Source organism: Rhinopithecus roxellana, chromosome 1 (assembly GCF_007565055.1).
Source record: "Rhinopithecus roxellana isolate Shanxi Qingling chromosome 1, ASM756505v1, whole genome shotgun sequence".
In the NCBI taxonomy this organism is placed as follows: domain Eukaryota; kingdom Metazoa; phylum Chordata; class Mammalia; order Primates; family Cercopithecidae; genus Rhinopithecus; species Rhinopithecus roxellana.
The window spans coordinates 119,106,104-119,128,904 of record NC_044549.1 but is presented as its reverse complement, the minus strand read 5'-3'; the positions used below and the strand labels follow the sequence as shown (position 1 = coordinate 119,128,904).

The following is a 22,801-nucleotide window of genomic DNA, read 5'->3' as shown; positions in this document are numbered from 1 at the left end:
AGGCTCTGAATGTGGCTAGATTATATAATTTATAACCAAAAATACCAGTTGGATGATTAGTATTCAATTGCATAGTGACGTGCTTTATCCATATGGCTGGGCTGCCAAAATATAAATGCTGAGAATTCACGCAATGCCAGATAATTAGATTTCCTTATTGTTTTCTACTAAATGTTTGACTGAATTAACTAAACTAACAGTTGGTTTCAGCATTAGATAGAGTTGACTCAGGCTTAATCTTACAGCGTGGCAGATTAAGAGGCTTTCTCCACCCAAGAAGTATTGCTGTATACTCTTAGTAGGAAGTAAAAAATACATTTTAGTGTTTAGTTTGTCAATTTTTGCTTTATAATGCCATTCATTATTTTTTATAATACAACTGAAGGAAATCAACTGTATTTCTGACACCAGAGATATTACTTTACAGAATAAATATTTTCCTACTCATTTGTGTTTATTAGCTTCATTTTTTTTTTTTTAATTTGGGCACAATTATATTAAGGGGACATGTTTTTTTTTTTATTACAAATCCACACTTTGCTAAACATATATAATTGATTTATTCTCTATGAAGATTTATATGAAGTGGCAGAGGTGAGTTTAAAAGGTTCTGGGAAAGCCCTCTTATTCCATAAAATGTTTACTCTCCAATAACTAAATTAGTCCTAAATTTTCAAAGCTAGATATTTATTCTTTCTATTCAATCTTCTTAACAGAAAGGATTATGCTTAATGCCTTTTAGTCATTTACGCCTTAAAGTGAACAACTACTAGATGAAATCCTTTCCTAAAAGAGGTGTAACCAAGAGAAGAGGATGTAGGGCAACACGTGAGGTGAAAATGAGAGGAATAAAAGGATTCAGGAAAGAAGGAAAGGAATCAAAAGGGTAAACTGAAGGTGAACTGTCAAAGACAAAGTCTGAGTAATTCCCGTTCTTGAGTAAGGCCATTTGATACACTACCATTCCCATTTAAATATAATGTGATGTGCATTCAAAATTCTGATTACAGGTTTCAAGGATAATTTCCAGATTTAAAAGCAAAGTAAATGAATACAATTATTAAAATTATTTGTGGACCAAGGCAAAAATCATTAGGTAGAAACAAACAAAAAGATCCATTAACTGTTCTAAACTGTTCTGATCTTAAAGACCATTCTGTAGTACAATTAGTATATACTTTTCGAAAAGTAGGTTCTAGTGTTGTTATCAGCAATTTTAAAAAGTTAGAGAATAAAATTCAAAAGGCTATAACAAGTTAATATGTCACTGAAATATGATTTTCATTGTGTTAAAAATAAGTGTTAAAGAATTACCTCATTTACATAATTGTGTTTCTCTTTTACCTTTTAGGAAATTCAACACTTTGGGAAATCAAACAAGCTTCTCTTATTCTTTTATATATATGCAATTTAGATAAATTGTTGAAATTAAATCTATGAATTACTGCTCTATCGAAAGAGATCATTTACCTGTCATTAAGTGAATGCCAGATCTAGTCCTTTCAAAAATTGTCTGAATGTTTCTAGGGGCAGCTTTATTGTTTCTTGACATATAATTTCTTTAATTTGTTCCTGCACTCTTTATACTTTCTCTAAATCATAATTTACTATAAAGTTAAGCCTTCAGTTTTTAATAACACTATTTAATAATAATATAACATTATTTTTCATGTGACATCAAAATAACTAATTCCAATTTCACTGTAAATATTTGACAGATGAGAATATCCAGGCAAATATGATTTCTGAACATGTCACGAGTGCATTTGTCCAGCTCTTTGGAGTTCCAAATTTTCCATCTGCACAAAGCCTCAAAATTCAGCATAACATTGCAGAATAAATACACAAGTTTTGTAGTACAACATGCCATTTCTAACCTTTGCAAATCAGGAAAAACTTGGTCACATTCCTTACACTCCTGGATCGTGTGTATCTCTTGGAGATCATTCTCACTTTCGAGTTTTTGCTGAAAGTCCTCTTCAACCATTGAAAATGCTGAGTGAGGAGTACTGCACGGAAACTTTTGGTGATCTGCAAGTTCAGCCTTAGATTCAAAGAGCTGGTCACAGTCTTCACAGCGATATTGCCGTTCTTCTGTGAAAACAATTCAGGTGTTACTAGGATTGGGTGGTCAGGAGTTGCCATCACAAACGAGCCAATCTTACCAAATTTTACGAGATGTAATAGGTATTATTTGATTGTCATTTCTATCATATCAATTTTAATGTGGATTAGAAATATCATATGTAAAGAACCCAGAAGAGAGACTGGAACAATAACATAAGCAATGGCTGTGACTAGAGTATATCCTCCTGATCAGTAAAACTTTATGACTAAACCTTTTCAGGTTCAGAGAATACTAAAAATAATAAATACGACTTACTGAGCATCATATATTTTCTCAACCCTGTACACGGATTACTGACATTCCTTAAAACCTGATTATGAGGAATTATAGGTCAGATTTTTATCCTAGTTTTCAGATGAGGATTTCAGGTTCATGGAAGTTAAATGTAAACAGTCAGGGAGTATAGAGTTATGTGGTTGTGTAAGGTTTTGAAACCATTTCTATTTCATACACTTCTTACTATGCCAGTGCCATGTTATCTGGAAAGAACACGGGACACAGAGTCTGTATCTGACCCATGCTTAAGCCTGGTTAATGTCAGCAAACTGGGAAATGGTTTAACATTCATCATCACTAAAAATGGGACACAGGATGTTTTTACTACCCTTCTAGGCTAATTTATGTTACCCCAGGGTCAGTGCTAATTGGCATAGCTTTGTTAAATAGCAAACATATCATTAATTTTGCACTTTAAATCAATAAGATATATAAATGGTAGTAGTGGGGTGTAGAGACAACAAGGTTATAAAATGTCAGGTAGTGATGGTATTGTTTCTATTTTTGTCTTTTGAATAGCTTTCAGCCCACTCATAAAGCCACACTCCGCACAGATCACACAGGTACAATCACAGAAGTCTTGAAAACAGCTCACACTGATAAAAAATACCCACGACAAACAATATGACACATAATCCCTCTTTTATAGACCTATGGCCAAGGAAGATGTTACTCTTCAATTGTTCACTGACTGAATGTTTTTGGGGGAATACTTTAGTCACCTACCAAATGTTAGGCATTTTTCTAGGGAATGAATATATAAGAAATTTAAGAGGATATACATATGAACAAAGAGACTGTGATATATTTTATGGCAGATGAAAGCACAGGGCTTAAAGGAGCCTAGAGAAATAGGACTAATCCATCAAATCTGGGGAAAGGAGGTTCAGAAAAGGCTCTGTAATGAGTAAGAATCAGCCAGGTGAAGTGGAAGGAGGGGGCATATTTCAGGCAATGGGAACAGCATGGACAGACCAGTGATGGAGGCAGAAAAGATGGCACATCCACAGATAGGTAGGGCTGTATTGAGGTACGGTAGGTTCACAGAGCACACATAAGGGAGGAGTGCAAAATGAAGTTGGAGGGGGTGCAGCTCACCAGGGGCTTTGTAAGTCTATGCTAAGAAGGAAAACAGCCACTGAAAGTTGGAAAGCAGGGATATATTCAGACTTGGTTTTTAGAAGAATTTTCCCCAGTTGCAGCAAGAGAAGTCAAGCAGAGAGACCAATTGAGACACTGCTGCAGAAATCCACATAAGATGCTGGTTTAGTTTAAACTAAACCAGTAACAGTGGTAACAGAAAGGTAAAGAAATTATCATGTGGATTCAACAGTTTCTCTTTGGATTTAGAGGGTCGAGAGAGAGAGGTGTTCTAAGATTCAACAGTTTGTCTTTGGATTTAGAGGGTCCAGAGAGGGAGGTGTTCTAAAAAAACTCAACTTGGCTCTAAAGACAGGATTCTCAATGACATTAGCTAGTTAATAGAAACATTTCCTATAGTTTGTAATACTATTCATATGTTTAAGATCTATATTTAGGACCTCAGCCAAGAGTCTGAACACAAACAGAATCTCCAGGCTACATAATGCATGGAAAAAGCCTAGGTATCAGAGACAGCAACGATCTTGGGTTGAATGCTGACTCCACCACTTACTAGCCATGCATTCTTGGACAATTCACTTAGCCTTAATTAGGCTCAGTTTCCCTATATGTAAAATGGACATAATTTCTTTCCCACAGGTTCTATGCATAGAAGAGTAAATGAGACAATATAGAGAGAATATATAATATCTATCATATAGTAGGTGTGCAATGCATGTGTTTTATTTTCTTTCCTAGGAAGAGTTGAATCCTAGAAGTATAAAATACAAATCATCATTTAAATATTATAAGAAATATATGTAACATATGTAGTGTATGTATGGATATAAACATGATACATTGAAAACCAGAAGCAACTGATGGGTTCAAGAGTGTTGCAAAGGAAAGTAATTTATGAATGGCAGCCCTAAAAGAATAGTTGCTTCTATTTAGAACTTTTGGAGTATTAACCTAATCATTAATATTTAAAAAAATTATTGTTTGAAAACCTTTTTAGGTCTAACATTTACAGATGAAATATTCATTGCACCAGAGAAAGCCCAGATTGCAGTTCTTTATCATCTAAGAACTCCTTGCTGCCAAAAAGCCCTTTCCCATTGGGCCAGCCACCCCCTTCAGGCTCAAACTCTATCAGGCTAATTGGGAATTCTAGGTTTCTAAAGCTATTTGCATGTCAGAGTTGCTAAGAGGAAAATGAGCACCAAAAGCGTGCCCCCACCCCGCCCCCCCACCCTCGCCAGCCCTCCCCGTCACCCTGTAAATACAACTACTCTTGTATAAGCTACAAAGAGGCAGAATGCAGTCCAAAGGAAAAAAATGTTCAAGTAAAGAGAACCCACCAAGAGTGGCAGCCTCCTGGAGATATAAAAGCAAAAGCTGAGATTTTCCCATCTGGGATGCTAAAGGGATGGAGAGTGGTGATCCCTGATTCTATGGTAGGTTGGAATGGGTAATCCTTCCCAATGGACCTTCCAACTACAAAATATTCTAAAGATGCCACTAGATTATGTTGAACCAAATCACATTATACTAGGAGACAGAAAGAGGAAGAAGAAAAACATATATTAAATTTCCATCTCAATAATACAAATCAATATAAGCAAAATTTTCTCTTTATCTGACCTAAACATGCATCACTACTGATGATCATTATTTTTTATTATCTTTTGATTTAGAATAGGCCTCTGGCAAATAAAAATTCCTCTGCCTCTAAAATTTCTTCATCTGTACATTTTTCCCAAGGCCCCTTCCCTGACACCCCTCCCATATGGTCATATTGGCTAAGATTTTCCTGCAGTAGAAACTTTTCCCAGTAATAGAACATTAGATGACAGAAACATTCCCTTGATTTAGGAAAGCTCCAAATCAAGCCTCTGAAAGGCCCCCTACACAGTGAAAGGATCCTCACCATAGACTAATGCATTGACAAAAGGCATAGCTAGGTGAGGTTCTGCGCAAATACTCAAAATTCCTTTGACCTCCACTTTAAGGAAGACCTCTGCTTACTTCACCTTCACTGTAATAGTGGCCAGATGTCAAACCAAGAAAATAGTTGCTTGAAGAGAAGGAACTTGTTAAAACTGACATTGAAAAGCCAGGGAAACTAACAAACACCAACAACAATGGACGCTTTCGATGCTACTTTATAGTTGCAATGATAAGGTGATAAGGAGAGTGGCGTGAGTGGTACCAACCGTGGATATCGGGTGCCATAGTTTCATGGGGATAGTCTTCGCTCTTCATGAACAGCAGAAGCTCCTCTCCAGGTGCAATGTCTGCAACTACTCTGTAGAATATCTTTAAAGAGAAAATAAAGGGGGATGGAATCAGGAAAGAGAGAGATGTATATATATTAACAAAGGGCAAGATATACACTAAGATACCTGTACATTTTGCATCAGCTTAACAAACATCTTTTTCTTTTAATTTTTTATCAAAAGAAGTGTGATTTCCTGTTTTATATACTGAAAACGAGCCCTCTGGTGACAAATGGAACGCTGTGACTCTCAAGCCAGTTCACAAATCTTTTCCAAATCCTACTTCACAAATAAAATTTTCTTAATGCAAGGCTAGCTGTGTCACATATATCCTGTGTAATATTTAAGGAAGAACTTTCCCTTCTCTGAATCCTCACAACACCCTAGCAAACCACACATACTCACAGAGTTTAATTCTGCCTGGAATTCTCCAGCAGTAGCCTAGCTTACCTTGCCCCTTCCCCACTTAAGCAAGTTTGCAAAAGTAGAACCTTCTCAACAGTGTGTTTGGAAGGTAATAGTTTGAAAGGACATGACATAAAGGATCATGACAACAAAGGAGAGTATTTTGTTTTCTCAAAACTTAATCCCCTCTCTCACCAATCAGAAGAGTGCTCCCATACTCAGGTCCTGCCCTCAGGCCTAGCTTCTGATTCCCTCTCTTTGAAAGTAGGCATTACATGTTTTATTGATGCATTTATCGGGGTGGTGGAGGTGGTGCTTATTTCCCTTGCTTTCTAGCAAAGTGCTGAGGAGAGGAAGCATTTAATAAATCTGTTAATGACTGACTGAAAAGCAATGGAGCAGGTATGGAAAGAACCCTGACCTGAAATTTCCAAGAGCCGCCTGCCCTTCCCCTGGGGCAGCTTGGTGACTTAGGCAAGTCATTGTCCAACTTACCTGTCCAGGCACCAGGCTTTTTTTTTTTTTTTTTTTTTTTTTTTTTTCATTTAAAAAGGCTTTTAAGCATGAAAATCTTTTAGATGTTTATTCATTCTACCAAAAAATGTCGTTAGTTTTTCATTTCATTCTAAGGTTATTTATTAAACAATCCCATAATCAGATAGAGGTTTTAGAAGAAAGAATGAAGTTCTACGATTAACTGGTGAAAATGAGACCAATTATATTATACCACAGTATCTTTGCAAAACCCTGCAGTACTCTGAGAAGGAAATTACTCCTTTGCCTCATATATTCTTCTCTCTCTTTAACATTGCCAATGAGTCTTTTCTCCAATCTTCCTACTGAGAATGTCCACAAACACAATCAATCTTTTTTTTTTTTTTTTTTTTTTTTTTGAGACAGGGTCTCATTCTGTCGCCCAGGCTGGGGTACAGTGGCACGATCACAGCTCATGGCAGCCTCAACCTCCCTGGGCTCTGGTGATCCTACTACCTCAGCCGCCTGAGTAGCTAGGACTACAGTGTGCACCACCACACCCAGCTAATTTTTGTATTTTTTGGTAGAGATGGAATTTCACCCTGTTACTCTGGCTGGTCTTAAACTCCTGGGCTCAAGCAATCTGCCCATCTAGGCCTCCCAAAGTCCTAGGATTACAAGTGAGCCACTGCGCCCAGCCCAGAATCAATCTTATTAAGGCAAACAAGTCCAGATTCTAAATATCTGAGCAACACACATACACACACACACACAAAACCAAAACAACAACACAACAACCACCATCATATTCTAATAATATATTCTTAGGAGATAGTACTGTTAACTATGGTTTTTTGCAACATCACTTGATTTTTCAAACTAAGAAGAGCTGCATAAGTTGATGTCTTATAAGATCAGCAGAAATGCTCATACTTTAATTTTATTTATCTGTTTATCTTTTGGAAAGAAGAGGACTTTGTACGTGCCTCTTTATTCCAGTAGGTGGCTCTAAAGTACAATTGTTTATTTTTCTATAACAAGACCAGAGCACAAAATTGTGCTAAATTTGAAAAATAACTTAATGAGTATTTTCTGCTTAGCTTCTTTCCTGTCAAAACAGAATAATTTTTTTCATTCGATAGTAGTTGAACTACTATAAACCTGAAGCTGGTTTATAGAAAACAATGCTAACATAAAATGTTGCTATAATATGTTATAATATAACCTAAGAATCTTCGTATTTGTCCACAGATAGAATCCAGACTATCTTGGGAAAATTATTCCTTGTTATGTGCTGTTTCTATAAAAAATAGTTTATTTGCAGTTTGTATCCTATTAACCCTAGTCATTCACATTTTCTTTTCCTTGGAAGTACACTGAGAACAGTTCTTTTTAAAGATTACCAGATTTAAAATAATAATAAAATAATGTGTGACTTTGCTTTTTTCCCCTAAATTTTCCAGTTAAATACTTATAAGTACCCTGTTTCATTCTGGAGTTCTATTTCCCCTTAGAAAACAATGGACTTCTCTCAACAGTTTGAATCACCTCTTTTTTTGGCATCTCTCAAAGGTTTAACTTATTAGCTTCCTTTCCAACAACATGTTGACATTTGAATTGTGACATATTAGAACTTTTCGGTGGCTTCTCGGAAATAGTGAGGTTAAAGAGACAATAACCTGCAAGACAGTAAAACAGTGCAATTGTCTCTATTGGGGAATACTACTTAGATATGCATGTCAGGTCATTTTAAGAGAGTATTATGATATCGTTATTTCTTTGTAGTCCACTATTAATCATGTCTCTTTTAATTCTATTTTAGATTTACTCAATCCAATGTGAACAGTCTAAGAAACAAAAGAAATTGATGGATACACTGTAACTATATATTATAAAGACAATTCTCTTTGCCAAGACATAGATCACTACTGTAATTTCCCTTTAAGTGTCCAGATTGTCATGTGAAGAATATTGAGTGAATAAAAAATAAAAGACACGGAAGAGTGTTGATGTTGGCTTTATTTACTGGAGGTAAAAGGTGACATTCCAAGCCATGGAAGGCAAAGAAAAGCAGAGTAGATTTTAACTTCAGGGTGTTCTTTTCAATTTTAAGTGAGTTTTTATGGTGCTCATGAAACTGAGGTTTGGAAAGAACTGGCAAGCGCCAGACATAATGAGGGCAGATTCTGGGCATGCTTCCCCATATAAGAATGTCCCTCGAAGTTCCATTTGCCACACCCTTACAAATCTAGTCCTTTTCTCAAGGTGTTTCTACCACTTGATCTTCATTACCTCTCATCCCTTAGGGTTTTAGAGACACTTAAGCAACATGGTTTTCCTCTTCTAATTACAATGGCCCAAAAGTATAATTTGAATCCTTGAATCTAGGGATGTCTACATAGAAATTTAATTTACTTTCTAATAATATTAATGGTATGCCAGCAGGCATTTGAGAAGTGACAGGAGTAATTTAAACCAGAACAAAATGACAATTTGTAGCCCTGAAACAATATAGTGGGGAAATGACGGGATGTCATCTTAGAGGAATCAGGCCTTCCAGAAAATATACTTTTATATTATAAAATAGATCTTTCAGCAAATAAAAATGCAACAAAGAAGTGATTTATATAGATTTTCTCACATATTTGTATATAGTAAGTATGACCATGCTTATAAAAATACAGTTATAATATCTTTAAAGTCAGTGTTTTCTCAAAAATATCAACTATATTGTAGTCCAGTGAATTACATGCCATCTGTGTTATGTGCCAGAAGCAGAGACACTACTAATATGACTCTCTCATTTTTGTGTTGGAGAAAAATGGAAGGGAGTCAATTAGTCTGTTAAGTTCCATAAAAGAGTTAATAATGGGTCTCCTCTCCTATCGGGGTTTTATGTAAAAAGTTCTCTGAATTCAAAATAAAAATATCCTAGATCTGAAATTTTGGAATGAATATACCCCCAATAAATAAAGAGAGGCTCAAAAATATTCAACACTTAGAAAATGTTGAATTAATACAAAAAGGTTGTTCATGTATTAATTTTGCTCTCTCTCTCTCAGAATGTTCTATGAAAAAGAAAAACTCAATTCTTCCCAATATAAGGTGAAAGATAAGAAGAATGGGGCCTTATAGTTTAAGAAAATAGATTATATGGAAATTCAATTTTTTTAAAAAGTCATAATAAATATTTTAAAACTGTGTTAACTCCTCCAAAACTTTCTATTTGGTAGCTAATACCAAACTCCAGAAGCATGACATGTTATGAACATAACCTAACTCCCATACACCTGAAACTTTTGCCAGTTGAGATGGTTTTTTCATTTTATCACATAAAAAATTAAATTTTCCCAGTATCTTGCTAGGCTCTTTTTATTTTTCTATAAAGCAATATTTATACCTTTGTAAGTACGAATATTGTATTTGGATCTCTGGATACCTCAATTTATAAGGATAAGTCTTTACAGTAAATGTTTTAGTAACAGATTTCATGTTCTTTTATTTTTAAAATTTGTTCAAATAGCACACTAGTGAAATTTCTAAATGTTATTTAAAATTCTAAATTATGCAAGAAGTTGAAAAGTAAAACTAGAAATCCAAAATTGTTCAGTTTTACCACTGGTAAAACCCACAGTTGAAGGCATAATTATGATGTTATACATGCATATAGAAATTAAATACCCTAAAGAGAATTATTACAATTAATTTATTTTAATCAAACCCTGAAAGTATTTCCAAATGCGAAGAGAGTATCCATTCAGTTAGTACTCACAAGGCTAAGTATAAAAGACAGTGGTGATATGAAATTGATTTAGCAAATTTAGACTTCCAAATTATACATTTTCATGAGGTGTTACTTATAAATACATATTTTATAATTTGACATAAATATGGCAAAGTATATGTTTTGGAGACTTTTTTTATTTGCATATTAGCAATCTCATATTATATATATAATTACATATAATAAGAACGAATGCTTCATGGCATATGATTATTATATATCATACAAGTTATATGTAATTATATATTATGTTTTATAAAATTTATATTATATATACTTGGAATTAGAATTAATCATATATCATTATTCATTTTATTTGGTTAAGTCCAAGAGGGCAGCAGTAAAGCAAGTATAGACACTCATAAGCACTTTGATAGGAAAGTTAATATGCCATAAAAGACTTTCAGTCTAACTCTGTTTTATACTTTGAAAGACTGCGTTCAACCAAATCCTCTATCATTAGTACTTACAAATGGTAATCAGGTGGGTCTTGTTTATTATACCAGAGAACAAAAATCTAGAATCTGTCAGATTCTTTATCTGTGGATTGATTTAAAGTATTATGTTTGTATTATTGAGACAGAAAAATTCTGCACACAAGGGGGAAAATAAGAAAGAAGGAAAACACATTTACTTTTAAAAAGATGAACAAGGCTTTATTGTCATGAATCCCCGTTTATTTTTCCTGATCAAACACTGGAAGTTTTATGTATGCTTAATAGACTGCATTTGGCATGTCTAAAAATGACAGAAGTGTGAATTATGAATGACCTTCAACCTATGCAGGAAGTTGTAATAATTGAAATAATAGAGAAATGTACTCCCAGCAAAACCTGTACTGAGAGAAAACCTTTTCTGGCTATTGGTGTCTTTTCACTTTGAAGTTAACAGTTCATTTCTTCCTCTTCCAGCTCCCAACATTTGGCCTAAATGCTTTATTTTCTATATCTTCATTCAATTTACTAGTCTGAAGCCTAGGAAAAGCTGAATGGAACTTCAGCAATTGGAGGGTCGGTAGGAGAGGAGGTAGGTAGCAGCAGTTTGCACGTTGGAACAAAGTCAACATTTCATATGGACATATCTGTCAGTCTTGGTACTGCAGAGAGGTGGCATCAAGTCTACAGACACAATATATGCAATAGGAAACATAGTCTGGACTCCTGATCTATCCATAGTCATGTGGGAAACTCCAATTCAGGAGTGATGTACAGTTTAATAGGAGTCTCTGGAGGAAGGATCCTATTATACATTCTGAGCCTAATTAATAAGAGGTAAAGAGAAGTGTCTTCAGCAGAGATTGATGACCGAACATAAATTTGTCCAACACTATGGAAGCTTTCTCATGGCTAAGCATTGCCAAAGCAAATCACGCTTAGTTTCTCCAAAGAAAAAGTATCTCATATTTGTCTTCAGGGTCACAGTCTAAAGACAAGAAAATATTAATTGAAAAAGATCAAGTACTACCTTGCTATATCCACTTCCTAAATGAAAAATATGACTCCACGAGACCAAGGTATCTTTGGTGGGGAAATTTTTTCTTCTCCACATCTTTATCTCTTTGTCAGTAACATGAAGAGAAAACCAAGTATAACTTATTGAATGAAACAAAACAGAGAGAGAATTGTTAGTTCTAGTTTGCATAAATAGGGCAATTGATAAAGATACACATTATTATACACGAAGCTTACAGTGTACCCAGCCTGAAAGCTTTGCAAGGTGTCTCCTTAAATAACCTCTGAGGATCTCTCTACAGACCCCCCAAAAATATCCATTAGCCACCTGTCTTTAATGTGATCATTTCATCTGACTGAATAAAAACTGATCATCATTTGGAATGATTTCCAAACCTTTGGGAAGAGTTCCATCATTACATTATAAAGAAGCTAAAAAGATCATCTTTGGTGTTTTACTTGGCTGGAGGCTTCTCTTGTGTCCTTGAGCAAAACATTCTCCTCCTTCATGGCTTGTAAAGCATTCTTGTGACTTTTTTATGCTATTCCAGAAATAGCTACAGTCTATTGTGGGTGTGATGCTTTGCGATCTTCCTGAATGAAAGGTGATATATACATGCAAACACTAATTACTTAAAATGTGCACTTAATACTTCAGGTCACCCTCTCTTTCAACTTATGCAGTTTGTGAATTTTAACAAAAATCCTAGTGTTATGTCAGTGCTGTGTCCTAGGCATTGTTACATGAAGGAAACTTCATTAGGGGCAGGGGATGAGGTGATGTTTGTTTTATGATGTAAAAATCAAATGGCAAACTATGTTTGAAAGAGTTTCATCTTCAGGTGAAGGAAGTAACTTGTCAGCCAGACAACATCCCCCCAAAGTCAGCTTAGGCACTGTTCACAAAGCCAGTCTCTGGGTATTGCCAGCTGGCATTCATCTTAAAACAGCAGAGCATAACTTTGGTATAAAAGTGGAACTTGACTTAAAAGCAAAGCAAAGAAAATGCCCAAAGCCAATAATAACTTTAACATCAAAAGAAGTCGTACAAAATGTGGACAGATATCCTTGTAAAGGAAGAGCAAATTAACAAATTACCTGACAGTAGACACAAACATTTTTAAAAAGTGTAAAGAGGCTAACAAATTACATTTTTGCAGTATACATAACTAATCTACCTTGCTGTTTTGCACAAATTGTACTAATTGAATGATGCAGGAAAGTGGGTTTTTTTCATAGTAAAATCCAAAGAAAATAACAGTTGAGCCCACAATAAGCTCACAATAAAATGCTGTTCTAGTGTCACAGCAGTCTGATATAATCATTCACGTGGACCTAAGGAGAGCGAACGCGGGGTGCCACATCAGCTATGATCGTCCTGGAAGCAGTTAAAACTTTATAAGGTAAAGCACAAACGAGAACAATGCCTGTTCCAACTGAAAACACTGCAGAGTCTTGTTGCCATTCATTAACCACAAGGGAGCTGGCAGAATCCTTAAGTGAATTCTGACTTTGTATTCTCTGAGGGGCACTCATTCTTCTGTATCTCATTTCTTCAAAATATACATCAGGCATTAGATAATCTCTTATCGACACATTTCTTTTTATTCAGAGTGAACAGCAGACTTCTCTTATTCTGCTTACTAAATGCCAGCTGTCAAGGGCCTACTTAAAAATGAAAGGACTTATCACCTTGTGTAAATGACAAGATTAATAATGTCTTGGGTTTCTGAGAACTTTATTCTACTCATAGACCATGTTAGGGCAGGCCAGGAGTTTGAATAAAATTGTGTTCCTTCTTATGATACAGAATACACACACACTTACATATACAAAACATTATCCCAAAGTACTCGCCCAGATCAGTCTATCAGTGAAAAGGCAGGTTTCATTTAAGTCTAAAAAGTCAACTTACATAAATTGTATTAATTATAAGTGGAAAGGCAGGTCTCATTTAAGTCTAAAAAGCCAACTTAGGTAAATTGTGTCTTAGTGACTCTCTGATCATTACCAATATGTTTTCACTATGAAGAAGTATTAGAGTAAAGCTGTTGTGTCCAGAGAACTACTCCATAAGTACCCAAACTTCGTGAATCTACTCAAGCATGAGAACTGGCCTTGTCTGAGGTGGATGGGGGTCTATGGGTAGGTAGCCCCGGTTCTGATCCAGGCGAAGGGTATATGTGGGGTCAAAAGGAGACTTATCAAAGGATGGAGAGAGAGGTGAGAACAGGGTAAGACCGACCAAATCTAAAGCAATGAGTTACATCCACCAATCAAAATGGTTTGTAAAAGTAAGATAGCTACAAGACTTTAAAGGAAAGAATATCTAAATAACTAGTTTTCTTCTTAAAAAAAAAAAAAACAGTAAATCATGTAGATGTTTGGTCTACTTCACATTAAACACATGGGTGCTTCTGTAGTAAATGAAAACTCTGAATAATAAAAAAAGAAATTTGTATGCTTCCTCTCTCTGTATATTGGTCCTGTTGAGGACCTAGTCTGGAAAGAGATTTCCTCAACCAACTCTCTGCTTTTGCTCCTACCCTGCTCTGCCTTTCAGGGTCAGTTCTTGCTCCTGAAAGCAACCAAGGATAATTTCAGGTTGTTAGAATGTAAATATTTAAGCATTGTCTGTCTCAGTAAAAATTTCCAGCTAAACACTGTGCCACAGTCTTAGAACTAGGTAGCATTGTAGAGAAACTTTAAGGGAAAATAGTTAGAATGTCAAGGATAAAGAAACTTGGGTATATTTAATGGATCTACTATTTTATGACTTGAGTGTGACCGTGACTCAATTTACTAATGTCTTTGGTGTAGCTTCTTTCATAGAGATAAATTACTGTAGTTAACACATTTTTTCAGGGGTGAATAAAGATATCAGTCAGAAGCCACAGCTACTTAGAAATTATGGTTCAGCAATGATGTCAATGTTTTCAGAATGTGTATCTCCAAAAACATCACTGCAATAATTTTGGAAGCATGAAATGAAAGAGACGTCTAAAATCACAAAACTTGAATCTTTCTAGGCAGCACCGACAAGAAAGAAAGCTGCCACAAAGCTCATTCTGTCTGAAAAAAAAAATTCTGAAATGAAATAACTCACATAAATCCGCTGGAAAATTTAAACTCAGGAAAATTTCCTTAAGTAAAATGCTGGTAGAAAGGTATGGGGAAAGTGGTAATTGGGTGACTTTCATTTAAATTTTTTTCTGATACAAAATAGATTACATCTTTTATCAACTTTACTTAAAAAGCAAAACCCATGCTGTTTCTAGAACTTCTTCACCCACAAAGAAATCAAATACAGGTTATCCATCATACAACGTTTTGCTTGTCCTACTACTATCAAACTGTATTATAATCTTAGCAACACATTTATTTTATTTAATATGGCTCCTCTACATCATTAAAAACTGATCCTAATTAATTAAACTTGATCTTTTAACATTAGAATTTTTTAAAATATGTATCTTTGAAAAAGTAAAGTACAATTTATACACTCTTGTTTTGTCCTGGGTAATCTTTTTCTTTCTTTGTTAGATGACCTAATTATTACCATGACTAACTTGCAATTGAAAGCTTCATCTCAAATTCCTTTTTTTTAAGAGTCCAGGATTTATACCTGTCTTGTTCTAAAATTCATTTGATAAACTTTATCTGTATCTAAAAATCAGAGCAAAGAGAAACACTTTTTGTAATTTCTTGTAGAGCATTCCATTTACTTTTGTGTTATACAGGTGAGTTGACGTCATTAATGTCTAATAATTACTCCTATACCAGGGTCCCTCTCTATAGCTAAATATTAAATAATACCTCCCACAATGGGAGTGTTCATTATGTGATGAGTTGTGCTTATTCACCATTTGGCAGCTCCTATTCCTCATGGAAAAGAGAGCAAAAAAACAGACCTAGGGAATCTCTTTAGTCAGCTCTTTTATCATGTACTCAGTACAACATTCACATTTCAAAGTTGTCTAGAACTGCTAGTTTTAATTGGATTTTAGAATATTCATATGTGCTTTATAGGTGAATAGACTTATAATACATGCATACACTATTTGGGTGTCTGTTCCCTTTTGTCTTGTCAATTGGGCTAAGAGTGATTGTAAACATCTACACGTATCATACAAATCTGACTTTTACCTCTGACTTTCCTCCCTTGTTGTTTATGGATGAATTTCCTTGAATTTCACAATTATATTATTTGATATGCATTCTGTTAGCATCTTAGATTTCTGTCAGCATAATATAGAAGTTAAAAATTACCACTTAGGAAAAATATGTGTCTAATATTGTCCTTATCTGTTTTCCCAAATTAAGTATTTTCTCTGATTCTCTAGTCAAAATAAGTAAACATGCTATTCATTAAGGCATAAAACTGGCATTTTTTTTAAAAAAATGGGATTTTACAATGTATATTTCAAAAGCAACTGTGGTAAAATTATAAATGCCTACTTTAATGAGTAGCCTAATTCATAGTGAGAAACAGGAAAACAGTTTCCCTTTTTTAATGCAATCAAGATTCCCAATAAGAGTACATTTATTATAAAACACTATACACATAAACATTAAATGAAAAAATGGCTGCAAGTACATTTAGATTGCCTACAAGTCCCATTCTTAAATCATCTTTTCACTGATTCTACAACAGTTGTATCTGTCTAAGGAAATAGCTTCCATTGTCAATAAATATGAATAGCAAACAATTATTACGATATAATTATATTATTTCATCTTAAAGCTACTATTTGAGGTCCTCCAGTTCCTTCTGCAAGGAGTATAACATTAATTTACTCACAATACCTACGTATTTCCCACATCTACAAATAGTAGGTGCTCAAAAAATATTTGTTGTTGATGGCGACAGTAACTCATATGATAGACAGGATATTTTCTGCTCACAATCAATAGCTAATTTAATAATGTTTTCCCTTGCCAATAATTCCTCTTGTTTTCTTATGGCAAGGAGAAAAAACAATTGATTGGTTTATTATTTTTGATATATGTTGAAGATTTTTAAATGATTTCCATTTAAACCTAATTTTACAATTTACTACCTCTTACACAGTTTAGTCAGTAAAAATTATCTGGTAGCTGGTAAGATGCCAAGGAATAATCTCACAATAATGAATGAAATAGAGTCTTAGACCAATTGACAGTAGCTTTATTTAAGTTTTCAATTGGAAACATTTAATTTAAACTATTCTTTTTCTTGGGGATGATTTCATAGTAGATTTGCCAAGCAACCACTTCAACATGGTCTTTGAAACATATTTGATTTAGGAAACCATTGGGTTAAAAGAAATAAATGATTGTAACATAATTAAATTCTAACCCAACAATGTTTATAAAACAAGAATTAATGGGCTGAATTTCTTGTTATTTCAGGTATTGTCTTATTATATTATAAGATTCATAAGCTAATTTTATTAAGTGTAAAATATGTTTCATGATATTTTCATGATCTTTATTTCACAGTTATTGTTATTAAAGTCAACCTCACTTCATGGTCCTCCATAATGTCACAAAGCAATTTCCAGCAGGGTTATTTTTAAACTTTTTGACGTATACCAAAAAAAGTATTTTAATTAATCTAAAAGTAAGTGTTCTCATTTATAATTAGGCAAATCAATATAAAATGCATAATTAGATAAGTCCACACTGATACCATGCATATAGATTTCAAATAAAACCTATATAACATTTCAAGTATATCACTTCCAATTTCTGCATAAATTCACAAGATGTTCTTGATTAGCTCAATACCTTTCATGAATGTACCTACTATGATAGCAAAGAAAAACTGAACAGTACGCAGTAATAATACTCAGTTTTAAAATCATTCAGTCAGACCAAGAAAACTGGTGCATTTATGAAGGATACTAGTACAAAGTGAATAGACTACCCAAAGAATGTAAAGAAAGTAGTACTAAATATGACTTTGCTCAGAATTTTACTTATATTTGTGCATTATCTTTTACAATATCAACAAACAGGCCACAAGGGTCTACTGCAGTTCACTGTTATTTTTATTCTTCAGGCTCCACTGATACTTTAGTGCTGTCAAGGAAAGACAAGAAAATCCTTACAACATACCTGATCATTTATCTGGCACGCAACAAGGTTGTGTTGATCATAACAGCCAGCGAATCTAATGTACTTGAGCCAGCTTCCTACATCTGGTTGACTGGCATCTATGCAGAACTTCACATTGTAAAACTCATCTAAGATCTGGAGGAAAGAAGATGAGAACAATCAATTGTCATATTGGCCCACTCATTAAAATAATCAGTTGTTTGAAAATATTTCATTGAAATGTATATTCCTTCTTTGGATCCTTAAAAAAAGTCAGATCACAGGCACATTAATAGAGGGGAAATAAGAAGTTACCTTGAAAATGACAACACACTGCTTTTTTTTTTTAAAGGAATAAAGCACTTGCAATTTGTTACAAAAACTGATTAATTGGTTTCAAAAATGCTTATTTTCATATGCATAAATTAGTGCTAATTTTATCCAATGTGATTTTTACAAAAAATAATAGTGAACAGCATATATTAACATAATATTTCTAAACATTATAGTCAATATTTCATATTTATATAGTCTCATATAAGCGTATATTTTCACATTTTTGCACTTTAATTTAAAAACTTCCATCTAATTTTTTTTCATAGTTAGCATTTCATCACCATGAAACAAATCACACTCTTAATTGAAGGAGATAATAAGATTTGTCTTATAGGTGCTTCTGATCAAACTAAAGGAAAACAAGTTAAAATAATCGATTCGGAAACACTCATGCAAAGTATGGCAAACTCAGTTAACACATGTCAATGCATGTTTCAATATTTTGTCTAGTAAGCAAAATAACAAAGCTGGCTCCTTGTGAACAAATAAAAAATACATTAAAATACTGTAACGAACTGCCATCATTAGGTATACTTGTACCTTGTTATTTTTCATGAAATTTTACATTTGGCCCATCGAAATGTTAATCATTAGTTAGGACACACTAAACAAAAATTGAAGAGGGAAACTTCAATTTTTAAGGTCTTGTGTACTTAAACCAAGCTATTCTGATTCACTAACAGCAATAATGTCTTAAACATCAATATTAAAAGCTGAGAGTTGTTGACCTGATGGTGAATAACTACAAAGCCTGGTAATGTTATGTCAATCAGTTAATACAAATGAGGAAGTTTCCTATCAAAGACTAAGCAATATACCTAGAACAAAAATTATTGAATTAAATAACTCCCACAGATCTCTGCTGTATGCATACCCACATAAAAGTTAAAATTAAACTCTTGAGTACTGAGACCAAAAGCAATTTTGCATAGAATTCAGGCAATCACCCAGTTGCAGATTCAAGTCATTAACTCACCATATACTTCAAGAAAAACCCAGTGCTCTGAGGGCTTTAGTCAAGAAACCCTATGAATAAGCCTTTGGCCATGAGGAAATTGAAGGGCAGTAAGTTGTCCCACAATTTTAAAAAGAAAAATTGAACATAAGATAGGGATATTGCTAAACACACACACATACACACACACACACACACACACACACACAAATCAAACTCTTCTTTTTCAAGGACACCTCTTCACACTAACGACGACAAAAGTGTACACTTAAATATCCTTTCTATTAAGAGGACAAATTCTAAAAATTTGTTATAAATAAAATCACAAACTTTAAGATGTTTCTTCAACTCTCAGTGCTGAGTAACTCAAATGGCACTTTGAGATTTACCCCCATCCCAGATGTTGAGAAGGTACATAAATAACAATAGCAATGCACATTTTTAAATAGTAAAAAGTTGGAGTTTGTTGCTGGGTTTTGTTGGTTTGTTCAGTCTGTTTGGTTTCTGGTTGATCTTTTGTTGTTTGTTTCCTTGACTGGCAAAAAAAAAAAAAAAAAGAAAAAAAAAGGCAGTTCTCCTGACGCACTCAAGAAATATTTAATAAAGCCAGTGAAATGCAACACTAATTCCATTTCATATTTGCAGAGAGACGTGGAAAACTTGCTAATTTCAAAGTCAAGAAACATCCATCCCCTTAGCTTTCAAGCATTCCTTTTTACAGGGGCAGGGAGTTAAGTATTACATATACTGCACATAAAAATTGTAGGTGTAATTTTATTCCGTGTTAACATTATTAGCATTGCCACTGTCAACAGCAAAATTAATTTTTTAAAAGGTTCATTTCCAAAGAATGTCTTTTTACATAATCTGTTACATGATTATTCAAAGATTTCACCATCATATTAACATTCTTCCTCTCAATATTATTGCCCCAAGACAAAAGCTTAGCTTTCTCCAGAAACGTTTGCCCCCTGGGTGAATTATTCACTTTTGATTTGCTAGCAGAACTGCATTTGTCTCCCAAATGTCTTAATCGTGTCGGAAATCTCTAATAAAATAAAGTAACGACATATCTTCAGTCATTTCATATAACACACTCCTGTGTTTTTAAAAGCTGTCAAGCTCCAAAGATAGCTAAAAAAAAAAAAAAAAAAAAAAAAAAAAAAAAAAAAAAAAAAAAAAACCCTTTAGGTAGACTTTAGAGAAAGGCCCTTTCAAAAAACCAACAGCAAAAGGGGGGAAAAAATCCCCACAATCTAGCCAAAGGGTCCGAATGTGACTTTCTCGCGAAGCAGCACACGATGTTGGACAGCAAAGCTGTTACTTGGCAAGGTGGAACTCGGCCGAGAGCGGCTCCAAAGTCGCGTGGCCAGTGCCAGGAATTCAGATTTTGGCAACCGCACCTTGTGCGTCCCCGAAACCGACGGACAGAGACACACGGAGGGAGGGGAAGAAGGACAAGAGCGCAAGGAAAAGAGGCCGACAAGTCGGCAGAGAAACCCACCGAAGGCCGGACGACCCACCCCGGAGACGTGTCCAGACCGCACCGTTTCGCAGGAGGAACAAGGAAATCGCCCGGCTTAGCAACGTAGATAAGCAGCAGGGCTCCGCGAGACTGCGGGCGAGGAGGAAAGAAGGCTGGGGGCGGGGGGCGCCCGTAGAAACGGTGCCCGGGCAGGAAACTGTCCGAAGTGACAAACTTTCACATCGCCCAGACATTTTTTCCTTTTAAAGTGAGGAGTTCTCTTACCTTTAGATTTCTATGGCCTCAACTCAGCAATAATAGGCAATCACAGAAGAATCAAAATAAACAAAATAAAATAATCAGCAGCCCCCAACGCTCCTGCACGAAAATCCTTTCAAACGATCCCGAGCAACATTTCGAGATGTTTAAAAATAATAATAATAATTTTTTGAAAGCCTCGCGTCTCGATTTCCAAATGGGTCTCTGACAACTTTGTCCGTCTCTAGGATCTGCTCTCCAGCACCACGCGTTTCGGATTTATTGTCCGCCAACAGTGTATTTTTAATACAAGAAATGAAGTCTTCTGCCGTCTGGGTGACCCGGGTTTGGTGTGTTTTGGCTTTTTCCCCCTTCCTAAATGAGCTCGGAGCTATTCCTTCTGGTTCACATCACCTCCCTCTTTTCTCACTTTCTCTTGCTCTTATCAGCCCGATGTGTAATGAAAGTTATCTGAAACCCACTAAAACTTCTACTTCTCCTTCCCAGTTCCAAGGGGGGAAAACAAGCAGGAGGAGGAGAGTTTGAAAAGGTGGGGGGCCTGGGGAGGCGAGGGGAGCTCTATCCCCCTTTCAGATCCTCCGCAGCGCCTTCGCGGGTCCTGGACCCTCACGGGATCGTCCCCTTTCGCAACTCCAAGCTCAGACGCCGGGTTTCTATTTCATGAACTGTCTCTTTAAAGAGGATCTGCTCGGCCATCCAGAAAGAACCCGGGGCGAGGGAGAAAGGGAGCTATCTCCTGCCGCCCAGAGTGATCTGATCGGAAGCCAGACGGGCTCCTCTTTTAAATTTTTAAAGTGACAGCAGCCTCCTCTGGCGGGAGAGGTCACAAAAAGGTCGCCAAGATCCAAGTCCTATAGGGACAGACTGATTATGGATGCACCATCCCCCTTAAACATGTAGATTTCTCCGGGTAAACAACCAATGGGGAGATCCCGCCGGGCAGGATTTCTTTCCCCAGGGAAATAGCCTCTGTTTCGATGTCCTGAAAGCACAAGTGTGGTGTGTGCGTGTGTGTGTGTGTGCGCGCGCGCGCGAGTGTGTGTGTGTGTGTGTGTGTGTGTGTGTGAGAGAGAGAGAGAGAGAGAGAGGGAGAGAGAGAGATGGGGGATGGGAAGGATGGGGAAGGGTGGAGAAGTGCTTTCAGGGGTGTGAGGGTGTGTGCACCGAGGCGGAGGGGGCGGGGGTGGGGGGAGAGGTAACGCCGGGGGGGCAAGGATAAAGCTTAGGGTATAGGGACGCTAGTTCAGACTAAATATAAATAGTTTAGAAATTGTCAGAAAACAGCAACCTCAAGAGTGAAAAGTTGACATGTATATTTCCAGTTTTCCACTAAGCATTAAATTTTTTTTTAAATTGAAATTCACACTCTAATTTATTCCCTTCCTTCTTGTAGCTAGGTCAGGAGAAGGGCGTGCAAAATTTTCAGATCATATTTTTCTTAAAAGATATTTTAAAATCTGAAAAACTATTGGCATATAACCCACCCAAATAGCGTATTATGGGTTTAGAGAGATTGATAACTGTCTAGTGAGTTTTTCCCATTTTATTTGATACATTAATTAAAACACCTTGAACGCCAAAAACTGCAATAAGCAATTTGACAACTCAGATTATTTTTGAACTTTTAACATCATAAATGCTGCTTTTAGTAATCGGCACTCTCCTATGTTTTATAACTTTCCAATATACCTTGGGTACATTTAAACCAACACATTGTAGAAAAGACATTGGAAGAAGGAATACAGGGGATACATAGCGAAATAAAAGGGTCTACAGATTTATTCATGACCAACTTTGTAAGATTTAGTAAA

At 35.4% G+C, this 22,801-nt stretch overlaps 1 protein-coding gene across 15 annotated transcripts in view; it reads right to left on the bottom strand.

Annotated features, from left to right (window-relative positions):
• Window positions 1-22,801, bottom strand: part of MECOM (MDS1 and EVI1 complex locus) — a 622,387-nt gene that overhangs the window by 42,695 nt on the left and 556,891 nt on the right. For 7 of the 15 annotated variants that reach the window (XM_030929613.1, XM_030929616.1, XM_030929646.1 and 4 more), the window contains exons 3-5: window positions 17,977-18,111; window positions 5,701-5,803; window positions 1,878-2,094 (exon numbers count right to left, since the gene is read on the bottom strand). In XM_030929613.1, the coding sequence (XP_030785473.1) occupies window positions 1,878-2,094; window positions 5,701-5,803; window positions 17,977-18,111 (455 nt within the window). Of the gene's footprint in view, window positions 1-1,877; window positions 2,095-5,700; window positions 5,804-17,976; window positions 18,112-20,750; window positions 22,009-22,801 lie in introns of those variants that run through there. The other 8 variants (XM_030929617.1, XM_030929619.1, XM_030929630.1 and 5 more) reach the window with 4 other exon arrangements.